This window comes from Arabidopsis thaliana, chromosome 3, assembly GCF_000001735.4.
Source record: "Arabidopsis thaliana chromosome 3, partial sequence".
Lineage (NCBI taxonomy): Eukaryota > Viridiplantae > Streptophyta > Magnoliopsida > Brassicales > Brassicaceae > Arabidopsis > Arabidopsis thaliana.
The window spans coordinates 682040-698268 of NC_003074.8; the positions used below are offsets into that span (position 1 = coordinate 682040).

General features: G+C 40.4%; 5 protein-coding genes across 6 annotated transcripts; 4 read left to right on the forward strand and 1 right to left on the reverse strand.

The window, feature by feature from the left end:
• The first annotated feature begins 14 nt into the window (after nt 1-14).
• AT3G03030 (F-box/RNI-like superfamily protein) lies at nt 15-2044 on the forward strand. Of its 2 annotated transcripts, NM_111173.3 has the most exons (3): nt 15-1160; nt 1247-1387; nt 1476-2044. In NM_111173.3, the coding sequence occupies exons 1-3, from the start codon at nt 213-215 to the stop codon at nt 1809-1811; spliced, it is 1425 nt and encodes a 474-aa protein (NP_186953.1). In that variant the 5' UTR covers nt 15-212; the 3' UTR covers nt 1812-2044. The 2 variants fall into 2 exon arrangements, with proteins under 2 accessions (NP_186953.1, NP_001326291.1); NM_001337457.1 differs by having other exon boundaries at nt 15-1387.
• A 305-nt stretch (nt 2045-2349) lies between these two features.
• On the forward strand, nt 2350-4600 carry AT3G03040 (F-box/RNI-like superfamily protein). The gene is made up of 4 exons (NM_111174.3): nt 2350-2523; nt 2641-3578; nt 3674-3814; nt 3894-4600. The coding sequence occupies exons 2-4, from the start codon at nt 2646-2648 to the stop codon at nt 4236-4238; spliced, it is 1419 nt and encodes a 472-aa protein (NP_186954.1). The 5' UTR covers nt 2350-2523; nt 2641-2645; the 3' UTR covers nt 4239-4600.
• Nucleotides 4601-4941: 341 nt separating this feature from the next.
• CSLD3 (cellulose synthase-like D3) lies at nt 4942-9872 on the forward strand. The gene is made up of 4 exons (NM_111175.3): nt 4942-5465; nt 5788-6714; nt 6793-7600; nt 7842-9872. The coding sequence occupies exons 2-4, from the start codon at nt 5834-5836 to the stop codon at nt 9588-9590; spliced, it is 3438 nt and encodes a 1145-aa protein (NP_186955.1). The 5' UTR covers nt 4942-5465; nt 5788-5833; the 3' UTR covers nt 9591-9872.
• A 22-nt stretch (nt 9873-9894) lies between these two features.
• On the forward strand, nt 9895-13636 carry AT3G03060 (P-loop containing nucleoside triphosphate hydrolases superfamily protein). Its single transcript, NM_111176.3, has 8 exons — nt 9895-10445; nt 10675-10770; nt 11045-11155; nt 11249-11558; nt 11789-11879; nt 12078-12402; nt 12642-12790; nt 12878-13636. The coding sequence occupies exons 1-8, from the start codon at nt 10149-10151 to the stop codon at nt 13383-13385; spliced, it is 1887 nt and encodes a 628-aa protein (NP_186956.2). The 5' UTR covers nt 9895-10148; the 3' UTR covers nt 13386-13636.
• Nucleotides 13637-14202: 566 nt separating this feature from the next.
• On the reverse strand, nt 14203-16125 carry AT3G03070 (NADH-ubiquinone oxidoreductase-like protein). Its single transcript, NM_111177.4, has 3 exons — nt 15893-16125; nt 14769-14853; nt 14203-14663 (listed from the first exon to the last, which is right to left on the reverse strand). Exons 1-3 carry the CDS (start codon nt 16028-16030, stop codon nt 14554-14556), a joined length of 333 nt encoding a protein of 110 aa, NP_566191.1. The 5' UTR covers nt 16031-16125; the 3' UTR covers nt 14203-14553.
• Nucleotides 16126-16229: the final 104 nt, after the last annotated feature.

Here is a 16229-nt window from a genome sequence, read left to right on the forward strand (position 1 = left end):
CTCTTCTTCGACTCATTGAGGAGTTGCCCTAATTTGTAGTGTTAAGAGTTGTGCGAAAATTTGCATTTTCAATGTTGTTGGTGTTTTCGGTGTCACAGCCTCAAAATCAATTTCCTACTCGCGTTGTTGTTGTTGTTGTTAAGTCATAAGTGTTAGGTTTGAATCAACCGCTGTAGTACCAGTGGAACTGTTTTGATTTGCTTAGCGAGAAGATGGATCTAGTGAGCAGTTTACCAGACGATGTTCGTTGTCATATACTGTCCTTCCTTACCACAAAGGAGTCTGCTTTGACATCTGTTCTGTCTAAGAAGTGGCGGAATCTGTTCACGCTTGTCCCTAATCTCGACTTGGATGACTCTGAGTATCTTCATCCGGAAGAGACTAAGTGGGAAAGAGAAGAAATTCTGGATAGCTTCTTGGATTTTGTGGAAAGAGTATTGTCTTTGCAGGGAAATGGTCCCATTCGTAGGTTCTCCCTCAGGTGTGAAAGCGGTGTTCCTCCAGCTCGTCTGAATCGTTGGTTATGTAAAGTGCTGCAGCGTGGTGTTGCGGACCTTGAACTTATCATCGACTTCGAAGATGGTTATCTTCTGCCTCGAGAGTTGTTCGTCAGTGAGACACTCGTCAATCTCAGGTTAAAATCTGAATTTGGTTGTATTCATTGGTGGCCTGGAGCTGAAGGCACTTTCTTACCAAGGCTTCAAAGTCTTGATATAAGCTCTGCGATGGTTTTTTGTGATGATAAGCTTCAGAAGCTTCTTCCTTGTTTCCCTGTGATTGAGGAATTACGGTTGGTAGGTATGGAGTGGATTGATTCTCATGTAACCGTGTCGTGTGCAACCCTCACTAATCAGCTACTTCTTAGCTCCACCGGTTCCAGAACCTCTAAAAATCCAAAGAGCGTTTCTTTTGATACTCCAAATCTGCTTTCCCTAGCCTACTCTGATTTAGTTGCTGAGGACTATCCGTTGGTTAATATGAAAAGTTTATTCAAGGCTCGAATCATCCTTGGAGTAGATGACGATCAAATCGCCCGAATGCGAGCCCCAACTAACTATTTGTCAGAGGATGATGTTGTTCGCCGATTTGGCAATGTGGTGAAGCTCATGAAGGGCATACAAAATGTTCAGCAACTTCACTTGCATTCTGATACACTCGAGGTTAGTTTTCCATTTTCTTCTTTCTGGTCTAGTTGTAATGTATTGATTGCAAGATGATTTTAGCTGCGTTTTGTTTCTTGTTTCAGGTGCTTTCAATGTGCTGTGAATCGATGCCGGTGTTCAACAACGTCAAAACGTTAGGCATTAAGAGTGACTACGACAGAGGATGGCAAGCAGTGCCTGCTCTTCTAAGGAATTGTCCACATCTAGAAACCCTGACCTTTGAGGTGGAACTATAAACCATGAAACTAACTACTTGGACAAAACATGCAGTTCATTCTTATAGTAACCTTATTGTCTCGTTTCTGCTTTCAGGGTCTCGTGCACCATGTGACAGATAAATGTGGAGATGCTTGTGACTGCATTTTCCGGAAGGATAAAGGCCGTTCGCTCAAATCTTGTCCAGTAAAAGTGGTAGAGATTAAAGAGTTTAGAGTAACAATGAAAGAGATGCACCTGATAGAGCATTTCTTGGACAACTTTCCATGTTTGAAGGAGATGAAGATCTATAGAGAAGAGTATGATCCTTCACCGTTTGGAAACGACCCTCAAGTGGATGATCTTATCTTGGACATGATAGAAGAGTACAAGGATATATATAGTTGCAATGTCCAACTCTTGGAGCCGTGTGACAAGTGGGATGAACAATGAAGTCTTTGAACAAAGTCCCCCTAGGAATTTGACTTATCAGATCCGATCCTTGTTTTGTTTTAGTTATCTATGTGTATCTTTTAATCACACTATCCTCGGCTCGGCTAGACTGATTGCCACACCTATTTTGCTTTAGTCCTTGGAAACTTTCTGATTGCTTTTGGTTAATTTTCAAGACTCTGAATTACGTATTGCTTAAGGGTTACTGATTTTCATCCTCTGACTCAGTCTTGTGTGCATTTAACACTCTTTGCATCTGATCACTTGTTGGTTTCATTAGATCTTGCCGATATCAAATTATAAAACATTTGAGTAAATCTTGTTGTTGTTGCATCAAGCAGTTATCAGGAAAAGTGGTGAACATGAAGCTTCCTTCATACGAGGAGGTCACAGTAAATGGTGAAAGGAAGTCGTTGGTAACTTTCTTAACTTGGTTTACATGATGGTTAGAGCAAGTCGTTTAGAGTGGGTTTTACTTTTTCAGTTGCATAATATTTTCATGTTGGGATTGAAATAAAAGTATAATCACATGTATACAAAAACCAAACAGTATAACACGTCAAATCACATTAGAATAATTAATTAAATTTTATCGATAAAAATCACCAAAATACCAATAAATTCCGCACTCCGTCTCTTCCAGTCTCAGTCAGTCGCTATTCTCTCATCGACGTTTCATTGCCCTAATTTGAAGATTGGCCTCTGTAGCAAGGTATGATGTTGCTCTCAGTCTCAAAATAAACAATCTCTCTGCTTCAATTTCGAGTGGAACTGTTTGGTTTGGGAAATTGATTTCTTTGCTTTGCGTTGTGTATTTTTTTCTCTTCAGAGAAGATGGATCTGTTGAGCAGTTTACCAGACGAGGTTCGTTGTCTTATATTGTCCTTTCTTACCACAAAGGAGTCTGCTTCCACATCTGTTCTGTCTAAGAAGTGGCGTAATCTGTTTGCACTTGTCCCTAATCTTGACTTTGATGACTCTGAGTTTCTTCATCCGGAAGAGGGTAAGCGGGAAAGAGACGGTATTCTTCAGAGTTTCATGGATTTTGTGGATAGAGTATTGTCTCTTCAGGGCAATTCTTCCATTCGTAAGTTCTCTCTCAAGTGTGAAACTGGTGTTCCTCCAGCTCGTGTGAATCGTTGGTTGTGTGAGGTGCTGCAGCGTGATGTTTCAGACATTGATCTCACCATTGATTTGGGATATGGTTATTATCTGCCTGAAGAGTTGTTCGTGAGTGAGACACTAGTCAATCTGAAATTAAAAAGTGCATTTAATATTGATTGGTGGCCTGGAGCTGAAGGCACTTCCTTACCAATGCTTAAAAGTCTTTGTGTTTACGGTGTGAGGGTTTTTTGTGATGATGAGCTTCAGGAGCTTCTTCCTTGTTTCCCTGTGCTTGAAGAATTACAAATGTCTAATATGCAGTGGCTTGATTCTGATGAAACCGTGTCAAGTGCAACCCTCACAACGCTCCATATTACTGGCATCCGCTCTGAAAATCCTAAGAGCATTTCTTTTGATACTCCAAATCTGCTTTCCTTTGTCTACACTGATTTTGTTGCGGAGGACTATCCATTAGTTAATATGAAAAACTTGTCTCTGGCTCGACTCGCCCTTAGAGCAAATGACGATCAAATCAAGCGAGTAAGAGGGCCAAGTAATGATTTGTTAGAGTATGATGTCGTTCGCCACTTTGGCAATGTGGTGAAGCTCATGAATGGCATACAAAATGTTCAGGAACTTCACTTGTGTCCTGATACTCTCGAGGTCAGATTTTCTGTTTTATTCTTTCTGCTCTGCTGAGTGCTGATATTAATTGTAATATGTCTGGTTGCGGTATTGTCTTACTTGTTTGTTTTCAGTTGCTTTCTGTATGCTGTGAGTCGATGCCAGTGTTCAACAACGTTAAAAAGTTACTTATTTACAGTGACGAGGATCGAGGATGGCAAGCAGTGCCAGTTCTTCTACGGAATTGTCCACGTTTAGAAACTCTAATATTTGAGGTGGGAATACAAACCATGAAACTACTTGGACAAAGCATGCAGTTCATACTTAACCCTGCTGTCTTGTTTCTGCTTTCAGGGTATCGTGCACCATGTGACAGATAAATGCGGGGATGCTTGTGACTGCATTTTCCGAAAGGACAAAGGCCGTTCGCTCAAATCTTGTCCAGTGAAAGTGGTAGAGATTAATGGGTTTGGAGTAACAATGAAAGAGAAGTACCTGATAGAGCATTTCTTGGATTACTTTTCGTGTTTAAAGGAGATGAAGATCTATATTAATTGTGAAGAGGATGGTGTTACACAACAGGTTATGAAGAACCGTGAAGTGTCTAAACTTGTCTTGGATGAGATGGAAGAGTACAACGAGTTCTATAGTTGCAATGTGAAGCTATTCTTGTGTAAGAAGAAGTCGATTCCACAATGAAAGTCTCTGAAGAACAACGCCTCCTTGGAATTCGACTTGAGTTTAGTGTTCTTTAATCGGCTTGAAAACCGTCTCAAACCAGACCAGTTGCAAAACCTGTATCTGTTTCCTCTTTGTCTTGATCTTACCAACTTTTGTGTGGGGGATTGTTTTAAAGTGATTTGTAATCTGTTTTCTTTCGGTTGACTTGTTAATTATCTAATGATGTTACTTGAAGTGGCAAAGATTTGCAACATTGATCAGTGGCCATAAAAACTGACGATTGTAGCCTAGGATGATTGATTTTGAGTCCAGCACATCTCTATATAGAAAACCATCGAATTAAACCGGTGATATTGAAAGAACCGGATAAATAAGACCAACGTCTTCAGTTATTGAACTGGTTTGGATGTCGACAGCAGGAACAATAATAATCTTTAATTAAACCAGAATTATTTGGTGGTAATTTACTTGCTTTCCATAACACATGCGTGATTGACGTTTTTTGACGGACGGTGTATAGAAAACACACGTTAAAATAATCAACCTAATATTGCGGACCAAAAGAAATTCATGCTATCGATAAAATCTCCAAAATACCCCTAACTTCCGCGTTTCCTTACTGACTTTCCCCAAAGTACCCTCCGCTTCTCCTTTCCCAAATTTTCATTTTTTATACATCGAATCGAACGCGTTATTTATAATAATAAAATAAAATGGAGCCTTTTAATTCGCTACCTTGTCCGAAAACCTCAACACAAAAAGGATTTCAAAAGGTTAAAAAGAAAAAGAAATCTCCGCCGGTTTCTTCTCTCGCCGGCGTTTTGACAGTCGTCGTCACTGTTACCGTCTCAAAAGCTTACTATTTCAGTTATAAAAAAAACAATCAAAGAGCTAAGAGATCTTCTTCTTTCATCCTCGTCTTTCTTCTTCGATTTTCTTATTATTATTTTAATAATTTCCTAGAGATCTCCACAATAAAAAAATTGGGGGTTATCGTTGCCATCATAACGTGTATTAGTAAAGCAGTAGTAGTGCTGATGTATTTGCTCACGACTAAGTCCCATTCCTCGTCTCTTCTTTTTCTTCTCCTTAATTAGTTTGGGCAACACGATCACAGTTGATTCCTTCACAATCGATTTGTTAAATTAAGAAATCATTTTCTTCTCTCTCTCTCTCTCTCTGTCTAAAATATCTATCGGTTGAAGAAGATCTGAAGCTTAACTTTGCTCTGTTACAGACTCTCAGGTACTGTACCATCCTTGATCTCTTGTTTCGTTTGTGTGAGAGATTGTCTTATACTCGGAATGTGGAAGGATCCAGTAGATTTTGAATTTAGATTTTCCCTCTTAAGCCTCTCCTCTTTTGGTGGGGTTATGATTTTATCAATTATCATTACTTTTTTGATGTCTTTTATGGTTTATTTATGATTAGATTTGTTCTTCTTGAAGCTTTAGATCTATTGATGTTCTGTTTGTTCACCTCTTGATGATTTGGAGTTAAAGATCTTGTGTGATTTGTAACAATGAGTAGAAGATTTGACCAATATTACTGTTTTGCTTTGTTTCAGGGATCTGCCGGCTACAAAGTCCGGTGGATAGTGTTATTATTAGACAATGGCGTCTAATAATCATTTCATGAACAGTAGATCCAATCTATCAACAAACTCTGATGCTGCTGAAGCTGAGAGGCACCAGCAGCCTGTGTCAAATTCTGTGACATTTGCCCGCAGGACTCCCTCTGGCCGATATGTCAACTACTCCAGAGATGATCTCGATAGCGAACTTGGAAGTGTTGATTTAACTGGCTATTCGGTTCACATTCCTCCAACTCCGGATAACCAACCTATGGATCCGTCCATCTCTCAGAAGGTTGAGGAGCAGTATGTCTCGAATTCCTTGTTCACGGGCGGTTTTAACAGCGTCACTCGGGCTCATCTTATGGAAAAAGTGATCGATACTGAGACTAGCCATCCGCAGATGGCAGGTGCTAAAGGATCTTCTTGCGCGGTTCCTGGTTGTGATGTCAAGGTGATGAGTGATGAGAGAGGTCAAGATCTTCTTCCCTGTGAGTGTGATTTCAAAATCTGTAGGGATTGCTTTATGGATGCTGTGAAAACCGGTGGGATGTGTCCCGGGTGTAAGGAGCCTTACAGGAACACGGATTTGGCGGATTTTGCTGATAACAACAAGCAGCAACGGCCTATGCTTCCGCCACCAGCGGGCGGGTCCAAGATGGACAGGAGATTGTCATTGATGAAGTCAACTAAGTCTGGTTTGATGAGGAGTCAAACCGGGGATTTTGATCACAATAGATGGTTGTTTGAGACTAGTGGGACTTACGGTTTCGGTAATGCTTTCTGGACAAAAGACGGGAATTTCGGGAGTGACAAGGATGGGAATGGCCACGGTATGGGGCCGCAGGATCTGATGAGCAGACCGTGGAGACCACTTACTCGGAAACTGCAGATTCCTGCAGCTGTTATTAGTCCTTACAGGTGAAAAAGTTTGTTCTTATTTCAAAATATCGCCATTTTGTTCAAACTTTTACTGACAAATTTGGTTTTCTCTTGCAGGCTTTTGATACTTATCCGAATTGTTGTTCTTGCGCTTTTCTTGATGTGGAGGATTAAGCACAAAAACCCAGATGCAATATGGCTATGGGGAATGTCTGTGGTTTGTGAGCTTTGGTTCGCCTTATCTTGGCTACTTGATCAGCTTCCAAAGCTGTGTCCGATTAACAGAGCTACGGATCTCAATGTTCTTAAAGAAAAATTTGAAACACCTACACCGAGCAACCCGACTGGGAAATCTGATCTCCCAGGACTGGATATGTTTGTATCTACAGCAGATCCAGAGAAAGAACCTCCTCTTGTCACTTCCAACACCATTTTATCGATTCTCGCTGCTGACTACCCTGTAGAAAAGCTTGCTTGCTATGTATCAGATGATGGAGGAGCGCTTTTGACATTCGAAGCCATGGCTGAAGCAGCGAGTTTTGCAAACATGTGGGTTCCTTTCTGTCGTAAACACAATATCGAGCCGAGGAATCCGGATTCATACTTTAGTCTTAAAAGAGATCCTTACAAGAACAAAGTGAAGGCTGATTTTGTTAAGGATCGAAGACGGGTGAAGCGTGAGTATGATGAGTTTAAGGTTAGGATCAACAGCTTGCCTGACTCGATCAGGCGCCGTTCTGATGCTTATCACGCAAGGGAAGAGATTAAGGCCATGAAGCTGCAAAGACAAAACAGAGATGAAGAGATAGTAGAGCCAGTCAAGATTCCTAAAGCTACATGGATGGCTGATGGTACTCATTGGCCTGGAACTTGGATAAATTCTGGTCCTGACCATTCCCGTAGTGACCATGCTGGTATCATTCAGGTACAATTTGTTAAGTTCAGTTGTTTATACTTATTTGGTTAAGGGCATTTTATTTCATTCATAACTGAACTGGAGCCGGAGTTTGGTTCAGTTGTGAATTATCTTATAACAAATTTTCGGTTCGATTTAGTTTGACAAATTTTGGTTACTTTAGGTTTACTTATTTTGCTTGCAATATGGTTTGGTTCAGTTTCTATGCCAACTCTAAGATCATTGTTTTTCAAAATTTTGATAAATGCAGGTGATGTTGAAGCCGCCAAGTGATGAGCCATTACATGGAGTGTCTGAAGGGTTCTTAGATCTTACAGATGTTGACATTCGTCTTCCGCTTCTTGTCTATGTTTCGCGTGAGAAGCGACCGGGTTATGATCATAACAAGAAAGCAGGAGCCATGAATGCCCTGGTCCGAGCTTCTGCAATTATGTCCAACGGTCCATTCATACTCAATCTTGATTGTGATCATTACATATACAACTCTCAAGCTTTAAGAGAAGGAATGTGTTTCATGATGGATCGAGGTGGTGACCGGCTTTGCTATGTTCAGTTCCCACAACGGTTTGAAGGTATTGACCCATCAGATCGTTATGCGAATCACAACACAGTCTTCTTTGATGTGAACATGAGAGCTCTTGATGGGTTGATGGGTCCTGTTTATGTCGGAACGGGTTGTCTCTTTAGAAGAATCGCGTTGTACGGATTCGATCCACCTCGGGCTAAAGAACACCATCCCGGATTCTGCAGTTGCTGCTTCTCTCGCAAGAAGAAGAAAAGCCGTGTGCCAGAAGAAAACCGATCTTTGAGAATGGGTGGTGACTCAGATGATGATGAAGAGATGAATCTTTCTTTGGTTCCGAAGAAATTCGGAAACTCCACTTTCCTTATCGATTCAATCCCGGTTGCCGAGTTCCAAGGTCGTCCTCTTGCGGATCACCCAGCTGTGCAAAACGGACGACCACCCGGAGCTCTCACCATTCCTCGCGAGCTTCTTGATGCATCAACTGTGGCAGAAGCCATAGCCGTCATCTCTTGTTGGTACGAGGATAAAACCGAGTGGGGATCTCGGATCGGTTGGATTTATGGATCTGTCACGGAAGATGTGGTCACAGGTTATAGAATGCATAACCGAGGCTGGAAATCGGTTTACTGTGTGACCAAAAGGGATGCTTTCCGTGGCACAGCTCCAATCAACTTGACGGATAGGCTTCACCAGGTTCTCCGATGGGCTACTGGCTCGGTAGAGATCTTCTTCTCAAGAAACAATGCCTTCTTTGCTAGCCCGAGAATGAAAATCCTCCAGAGAATCGCTTACCTAAACGTTGGAATCTACCCGTTCACATCATTCTTCCTCATAGTCTACTGCTTCCTCCCAGCTCTCTCCCTATTCTCAGGCCAGTTCATAGTCCAAACACTCAATGTCACATTCCTTGTCTACCTCTTAATCATCTCCATTACGCTCTGCTTACTCGCTCTCCTCGAGATCAAATGGTCAGGAATCTCACTCGAGGAATGGTGGCGAAACGAGCAGTTCTGGCTCATTGGAGGAACAAGCGCTCACTTAGCCGCGGTTATCCAAGGGCTGCTCAAAGTTGTTGCCGGAATCGAAATCTCATTCACATTGACATCTAAATCCGGAGGAGAGGATGTAGACGACGAATTTGCGGATCTCTACATTGTGAAATGGACATCCCTCATGATCCCACCAATCACAATCATGATGGTGAACCTAATCGCCATCGCGGTCGGGTTTAGCAGGACGATATACAGTGTGATTCCGCAGTGGAGTAAGTTGATTGGAGGAGTGTTCTTCAGTTTCTGGGTACTGGCTCATCTTTATCCATTCGCTAAAGGGCTTATGGGAAGAAGAGGAAGGACTCCGACCATTGTATATGTCTGGTCTGGACTTGTTGCCATCACCATATCTCTGCTTTGGGTTGCCATTAATCCACCTGCTGGTTCCACTCAAATCGGAGGATCTTTCACTTTCCCATGATTCATAGGTTTGGTTTCTCAAAAATTCTCTTTCTTTAGTCCTTTCTAAAGATGGAGACAGAGATTGGCCAAGAAACACACAAGTATAGTTGAGCCAAAATATAGAGCAAGTCAAAGAACTTCTCTCATTGTCTTTTATTTTTTGTTTTTTTATTTGGTTGGGAAAGGACATTTTTTATTTGTCTTTTTAAATTTTGTAATCTTTTATCTGTTGATGGAATTATTTATGCTACTACTGTTAATTATTTATTCAGTTCAAATTCAAGTGCCAAAGTTTTGTTAAGTTTTAATTTATTTGCTTTCATAAACCTTTTAAGGAAAAGGAAACAAAACGGGTCGGGTTATCGGGTCAAGTTATCCAGAAACCGATCCAACACTTGTCCCGCCGAAACCCTACCTAAACCTTGAGAACCTTCTCGTCGACTTTGAGATTTCTAATGGCAACAGATATTCCGACTTCGAATTTCTTCTTCTCCAAGCCAATTTCTTCTACATAAATCACATTTTCTTACAGTATTCTCGAATCTCGAAGAACCCTAAGTCTCGTTTCCCAGGAATAATGGCTCAGAAATGTGCGATTGGTTTGATTTCAGCCCTAGCAGCTTCGGCTTCTCTTGCGAAATCTAAAGTCGCTTCTGCAGATGGTCCCTTCAATCTCTCTGGGTTCTCTACTTCTGCGAATCCTCAGCAGCAGGCTTCTCCTCCTCCACCGTCGTTGGCTGGTGAAGAATCTTCAGCTCCTCCGCGAGCTCGCAATGATAATCCGAGGACAAGTTCCGGTGGTTTCGATCCGGAGGCACTGGAGCGAGGTGCTAAAGCCTTGAAAGAGATTAACCATTCCTCTTACGCGAAAAAGGTCTTGAACCTTTTTCTCTCTTTCTATAGTTAGAAATTTTGTGAAATCGAATCATGCTTAGGTTTAGGAAAGGCTACAGAAGAATGTTTCAATTAGGTTATAATTTGTATGATGAACCTAAAAGTGATTGAAAATGGTAGCATCTGTGTTGGATCTCAGAATTGTTCTATTTCTGTTTGTTTATCAATCGTGGTTAAGCTCACAGTTGTTGTGTATTTGGTTCTGGTAGGTTTTTGAAAGTATTAAGCAGCAAGAAGAGACAAAGCAAACTGAGTTTGCAACGAAGGCGCAAGAGTTTAAAGCTATGCAAGCCCAAGCTGAAACTGTGAGATCATCTAACTTTAAGTTTCTTAACCAATATTTGGATGTCTGTTTATATATTCTTGAACAATTGTGTTAACAACTAATGGCTACCTAATAGAAATGAGTTAGCAACTGTGGCATAACGATTATGCTGTTATCTTAGTAAAGTTGAAAATAGTGTCTTGTGACAAAATCTGCTTCCAATGGTCACTATGATACATATTGATTAATATTATTACTCGGTTTAGCTGCTTCTTGGCAACAAAGTTGTGTGCCTGACATGTTCCATTTTACAGGAGAGGCATAAGGTAATATATGATGAACAGAAAAAGCTTGCTCAGCACCAAGCACAGACAAAATCGCAGATGGCCCGTTATGAAGATGACTTGGCAAGAAAGAGGATGCAGGCATGTAAATCCTCAAAACAATTTTTCAACACTGTTAGCTTCGTTTCTTCTCTCTAACAGCTTTTGTTGTGTGATGTGTATATCGTTTTACAGGCCGAGAATGAGTTCCATAGAACAAGAAATCAAGAACTTGTGAAAATGCAAGAAGATTCAGCAATTAGGCAGGAACAAGCTCGACGAGCTACTGAGGAACAGATCCAGGCGCAGAGACGCCAAACTGAGAGGGAGAAGGCTGAGATTGAACGTGAGACCATCAGGGTCAAAGCTATAGCAGAAGCGGAAGGAAGAGCCCATGAAGCTAGGCTTGCTGAAGATGTAAACAGGAGAATGCTTGTTGATCGTGCAAATGCAGAAAGAGAGAAATGGGTTGCTGCCATAAACACAACATTCGACCATATTGGAGGTGTGAGATTTATATCCATACATAGTCTCACTGTTGTTATATTCTTGTTGGCTTCAGTCATTTTTTGGCAGGTTTTAACTAAACATTGTAAATCCCTGTGTGGTGAATGTTCGGGTATCAAGAATTAGTAATTAGAATAGATGTGTGACCTCATAATCTTTACGTTGCATAAATAAATGAAAATACTAATTGTTTTAACAGGTGTTTGACACTTTATTCTTGTTTCCTAGGCGGTTTACGTGCTATTCTGACGGATCAAAATAAACTGATTGTCGCTGTTGGGGGTGTAACTGCTCTGGCAGCTGGAATCTACACAACGAGGTAAAGACTAGAGATGTAGTCCGAATGTTGACAATATTTTTTGCCATAATCGTGAGTTCTTGTTGAAGGGTTGAGGAAGTGTTTACGCCATTGACTAGCAAATTTCTCGTTTTACATTTCTTGATTCTATTACCTGTCAGTCATTTTTTCTACAGTAGTGAAATATAGACTTAGCCGGTTGCTGAATGCTTGTTGCAGAGAAGGTGCAAAGGTTATCTGGAGCTATGTGGACAGAATATTAGGACAACCATCGTTAATCCGAGAATCATCAAGAGGCAAGTACCCTTGGTCTGGTTCGCTTTCTCGTGTAATGTCCACATTGCGGGGTAAGGAGTCAGCTTCCAAAAATGGAAAAAGGTTCGGTGATGTTATTTTGCATCCTCCGCTAGCAAAGAGAATTGAGCACCTAGCTACCTCAACCGCCAACACAAAACTCCACCAGGCTCCTTTCCGAAATATTCTTCTCCACGGTCCTCCAGGAACAGGAAAAACAATGGCGGCCAGAGAGCTGGCTCGTAAATCTGTATGTATTCTTTCCATATATATAAAAAAGTTATTACAAAAATTGTTATAAGACACCCAAATAGACCATGGAGTCTCTAGCAGACAGAATTAGGACGGTAGAGCAGAAGATGGTGGTTGCTGATTTCCATGATTACATTTGAAAGTTGAACTTGAGCTCTTAGATTTAGGTTGCTCATGAGATTCTCGGAGTTTTGTTCCTATCTATTCTTACTTTCCTAACTTCCGTACTTCGTGTAGGGTTTGGATTATGCACTGATGACTGGTGGAGATGTTGCTCCCCTTGGAGCTCAGGCTGTTACAAAGATTCACGAACTGTTTGATTGGGGCAAAAAGTCTAAGAGAGGTTTATTGCTCTTCATTGATGAAGCCGATGCATTTTTGTGCGAGTAAGTGCTAATACTCATATCATAATCACAGGCTGATCATTTCAACACTTTGTTTATGGTTTTGATGTGTTCATCGAAATTTAACAGGAGGAACAAAACATACATGAGTGAAGCCCAAAGGAGTGCTCTAAATGCTCTTCTCTTCCGCACGGGTGATCAATCCAAAGACATAGTCTTAGCACTAGCTACAAACCGACCTGGTGACTTAGACTCAGCTGTGGCTGACCGTGTCGATGAAGTTCTCGAATTCCCCTTACCTGGAGAAGAAGAGCGGTTCAAGCTTTTAAACCTCTATCTAGAAAAGTACATAGCTGAGGCTGGTCCAAGCAAGCCGGGTTTGTTCGACCGCCTCTTCAAGAAAGAACAGCAGAAGATCGAGATAAAGGGTGTCACGGAGGAGCTCTTAAAGGAAGCGGCTGCAAAAACCGAAGGGTTTTCAGGTAGAGAAATTGCGAAACTGATGGCAAGTGTTCAAGCAGCTGTGTATGGAAGTGAGGACTGTGTGTTGGACTCTATGCTTTTCAGAGAGGTTGTTGATTACAAAGTTGCAGAGCATCAACAGAGAAGGAAATTGGCTGGAGTCGATTCAAAATGATGAGTTTATATACCAAAAGTGAGTCAAATGGTATCATGTTCACACTTTTGCCAAGGGGCACAAAAATCTCTGATGTTGGTTTGGAGGTTTAAGTAGAGATTTTGATTCCTATTGTTTCTCCTTTTTTGGTTAAGGAGAGGTTTTGTACTTGTCTTATTGCTTTAAATTAATTGTCTGACGGAGCTCAAACTAAACTACTTTAAATAAATCTGAGAAATATATCTAAATATTTCGTTGAAGATTGTAGCGATAATAATAATACTTTGGTTACAAGATACAAAAGAAAAATATACATACTCAAAATTCAAAAATATCTCAGTTACTCAAACTTTGATCAAATTTGGATTCGAGATGGAAATGACGTTGTAAAAGTTAAATCAGTAACTCAAATCAGATTGTGCTCACATCACCCAGTTATCTTCTTCAAAGAAATAGTTATCTTCTTCACCTCGCTTTGTTTGACGGTAAATGATTCAGGCGATGAGTTTAAAACAAAAAGAAATATCTCCACGCGCCTATTATTTTTATTTTGCTGAAAAACGACGAAATCCCTGTACTAGTCCAGCCGTTTGGGCTCCGTGGCGTTAACGCGCTACAGGTGCGAGTAGGATATTTTATCTATTCGCGTCTTCAATTTTAAATGGCACATGCGCCTCACGTGCAATTCGATTTCAAAAGCCTATTAGTGGGCTTTATAGGCCCTGTAAGCATAGTAAATATTTGTTGGGCTCACTATTTGTCTAGTTCTTACGCTTTCAAATATTTTCGAGAATTATGTGAATTTGCTCACTTCCGCAATCAAATTATAACCACACTATAAAAAACTGAAGAAGATTATCTTATTAACGAATTTTCAAGAGGGAAAAACTCAATAAATTGTATTTGTTTAAAATTTAACTTTCATATGATCTTGGTAGCAGAAAAAGGCCATTGCTGTTTTTTGAGCTCAATGGCATGTAAAAGACAGTGATATCAGAGATTGAATGTTACAACATGACAAGTGCTGAAGTGAGATCAAACAAAAATCAAACTTACCCGACTTTGATCGAATCCTTTATTAGATAATATAGCTGAAGATGTAGTAGGCACACCAGAAAAAAACAATACACAAACTTAAAAATGCAATAAAAAGGGGAGAGAGACCAGCAGTTCACTTTCAGAATTTGCCTCAATGGTGATGATCTTGAACATAACGAAGGCCGCAGTACTTGCAGATCGCAGGCTCATTTAGGTCGAGGCATATGAACTCGATTGGATGACCTAGGGCCGGATTGGTGTCTGCAAGTAAGACAAAAGTCAATTTATATATCAATTTCTGTTGTGCCCATTTATATGATCACTAAACCAAATATCTTGAGCGACTGAGGAGAAGAGGAGACAGACCTCCTTCACAAGCAACAATCCTTCCATCAACTTTGATAGGTGGAACCTCACTAATCAGTTCCATAGGTGATTTCTTGCTTCTATCCTGTAGGAATGTGGCAAAAGAAAACAAAATGTGATACAGAAACTTCATAATTTACCAGAAAGGACTGGTATAGAGCCTATGCAATTTATGTTATATATACAGGTTTGAAAGTCTCAGCAAACAAAAAAAATTCACTAGATTACATCACTAGTTTTCAATGAAAGCAGAGCTGCCATCTTAAACTAGGAATAGTATGTGATGAATCAGCTCTTCATCACAATTTTCTCAAGCACTGATAAAAAGGGTAAGCTGATCTGGTCAAAGGGTAGTGACAACATAAAGGAGAAAGCTCAACCCAACTTATTGATTTGACTAACAAATATAAAAGTTAACAGTAAACTAACATACGTCATTTTCTACCGCCCAAAATTCATCAGCGAAAGGAACTAACTCCAAGACCATAGCTATGAAGGTAATGGTTATACCCTTAAAATGAGCAATATAGATAGCACAACTCATGAGAAAAGAATGAGAATATTTTCTTCTACTCCTCTTCTGCTCTCAAGCCCTTTGGCTTTAATTATTGTTTTGCACTGGATGATAGTCAAAGACATGTAAAAACATGGCCACATGAATGGAAGCCTAAGTTTCCCAACGAACAGATTTTAGGTCAGATAGTTTTCTTTCGTCAACCACAAATTTCCCATGTAATAGTAAACCTAATGTCCTCAAAAATCCAAAACAAGTTCTAAGCAGTTTCGAACAGATATCAAGACCACTGATTCAACATCGAAACAAATATCTTCAGTTATCAAGACTGACTAGCAAGAGTTTTCAGAAATGAACAATTCCCTGTGATTTCCAAATTCCAGTTCATATGACAGGAACACAATTTCAGCAGAATGAATCGACTACGAAACCGAATCAGTAAATCGTAAACATGCCAAATCACGATCTAACCCTAGGGGAGATCGTCGAGACTAATTCCCGAGTAAATTAGTGTAATTCCCAGATTAAATTCACGATACAAGTCCTCGTACATATTTATTTGGGATGCGAAAGAGCTAGAAAACTAAGGACTCATGATCGCGAAGATTACCTGCATCCATTTGGCGGTGTGATTGCCGACTAGATCGTCTGTTGGAATGCCAAGCTGTGTGGTCGCCACACTGAAATTCCTCCTGGAAGATGGAAGAATCTGAGATCGGATTAGGGCTTTCAGGAGATTCGACGCCATTGTTCCAACAACGAGAAATTCAGAGGTAAGAAGAATCTATCGAGAGAGAGATTGTTCGTGAAGCTGTACCAAACAACGCATTTATTTGGGCTTTAGTACATATAAGCCCACTTATTTGAAGCACATATTCTTCGATTTTTTAATTTCTTGGAAAATGCAAAAAAAAACGAACATTTTTGAAAATATTTTTGATTCTGAT

Excerpts from the sequence above, each read along its gene's own strand:
- AT3G03030 (NM_111173.3), top strand. The coding sequence starts at position 213 with ATGGATCTAGTGAGCAGTTTACCAGACGATGTTCGTTGTCATATACTG. Across the intron at positions 1,161-1,246 it reads TGCATTCTGATACACTCGAG|GTGCTTTCAATGTGCTGTGA; the intron begins GTTAGTTTTCCA and ends TTCTTGTTTCAG. Across the intron at positions 1,388-1,475 it reads TAGAAACCCTGACCTTTGAG|GGTCTCGTGCACCATGTGAC; the intron begins GTGGAACTATAA and ends TTCTGCTTTCAG.
- AT3G03040 (NM_111174.3), top strand. The coding sequence starts at position 2,646 with ATGGATCTGTTGAGCAGTTTACCAGACGAGGTTCGTTGTCTTATATTG. Across the intron at positions 3,579-3,673 it reads TGTGTCCTGATACTCTCGAG|TTGCTTTCTGTATGCTGTGA; the intron begins GTCAGATTTTCT and ends GTTTGTTTTCAG. Across the intron at positions 3,815-3,893 it reads TAGAAACTCTAATATTTGAG|GGTATCGTGCACCATGTGAC; the intron begins GTGGGAATACAA and ends TTCTGCTTTCAG.
- CSLD3 (NM_111175.3), top strand. The coding sequence starts at position 5,834 with ATGGCGTCTAATAATCATTTCATGAACAGTAGATCCAATCTATCAACA. Across the intron at positions 6,715-6,792 it reads GCTGTTATTAGTCCTTACAG|GCTTTTGATACTTATCCGAA; the intron begins GTGAAAAAGTTT and ends TTTCTCTTGCAG. Across the intron at positions 7,601-7,841 it reads ACCATGCTGGTATCATTCAG|GTGATGTTGAAGCCGCCAAG; the intron begins GTACAATTTGTT and ends TGATAAATGCAG.
- AT3G03060 (NM_111176.3), top strand. The coding sequence starts at position 10,149 with ATGGCTCAGAAATGTGCGATTGGTTTGATTTCAGCCCTAGCAGCTTCG. Across the intron at positions 11,156-11,248 it reads TGGCAAGAAAGAGGATGCAG|GCCGAGAATGAGTTCCATAG; the intron begins GCATGTAAATCC and ends ATCGTTTTACAG. Across the intron at positions 12,791-12,877 it reads GCCGATGCATTTTTGTGCGA|GAGGAACAAAACATACATGA; the intron begins GTAAGTGCTAAT and ends GAAATTTAACAG.
- AT3G03070 (NM_111177.4), bottom strand. The coding sequence starts at position 16,030 with ATGGCGTCGAATCTCCTGAAAGCCCTAATCCGATCTCAGATTCTTCCA. Across the intron at positions 14,854-15,892 it reads ACACCGCCAAATGGATGCAG|GATAGAAGCAAGAAATCACC; the intron begins GTAATCTTCGCG and ends ACATTCCTACAG. Across the intron at positions 14,664-14,768 it reads GATTGTTGCTTGTGAAGGAG|ACACCAATCCGGCCCTAGGT; the intron begins GTCTGTCTCCTC and ends TCTTACTTGCAG.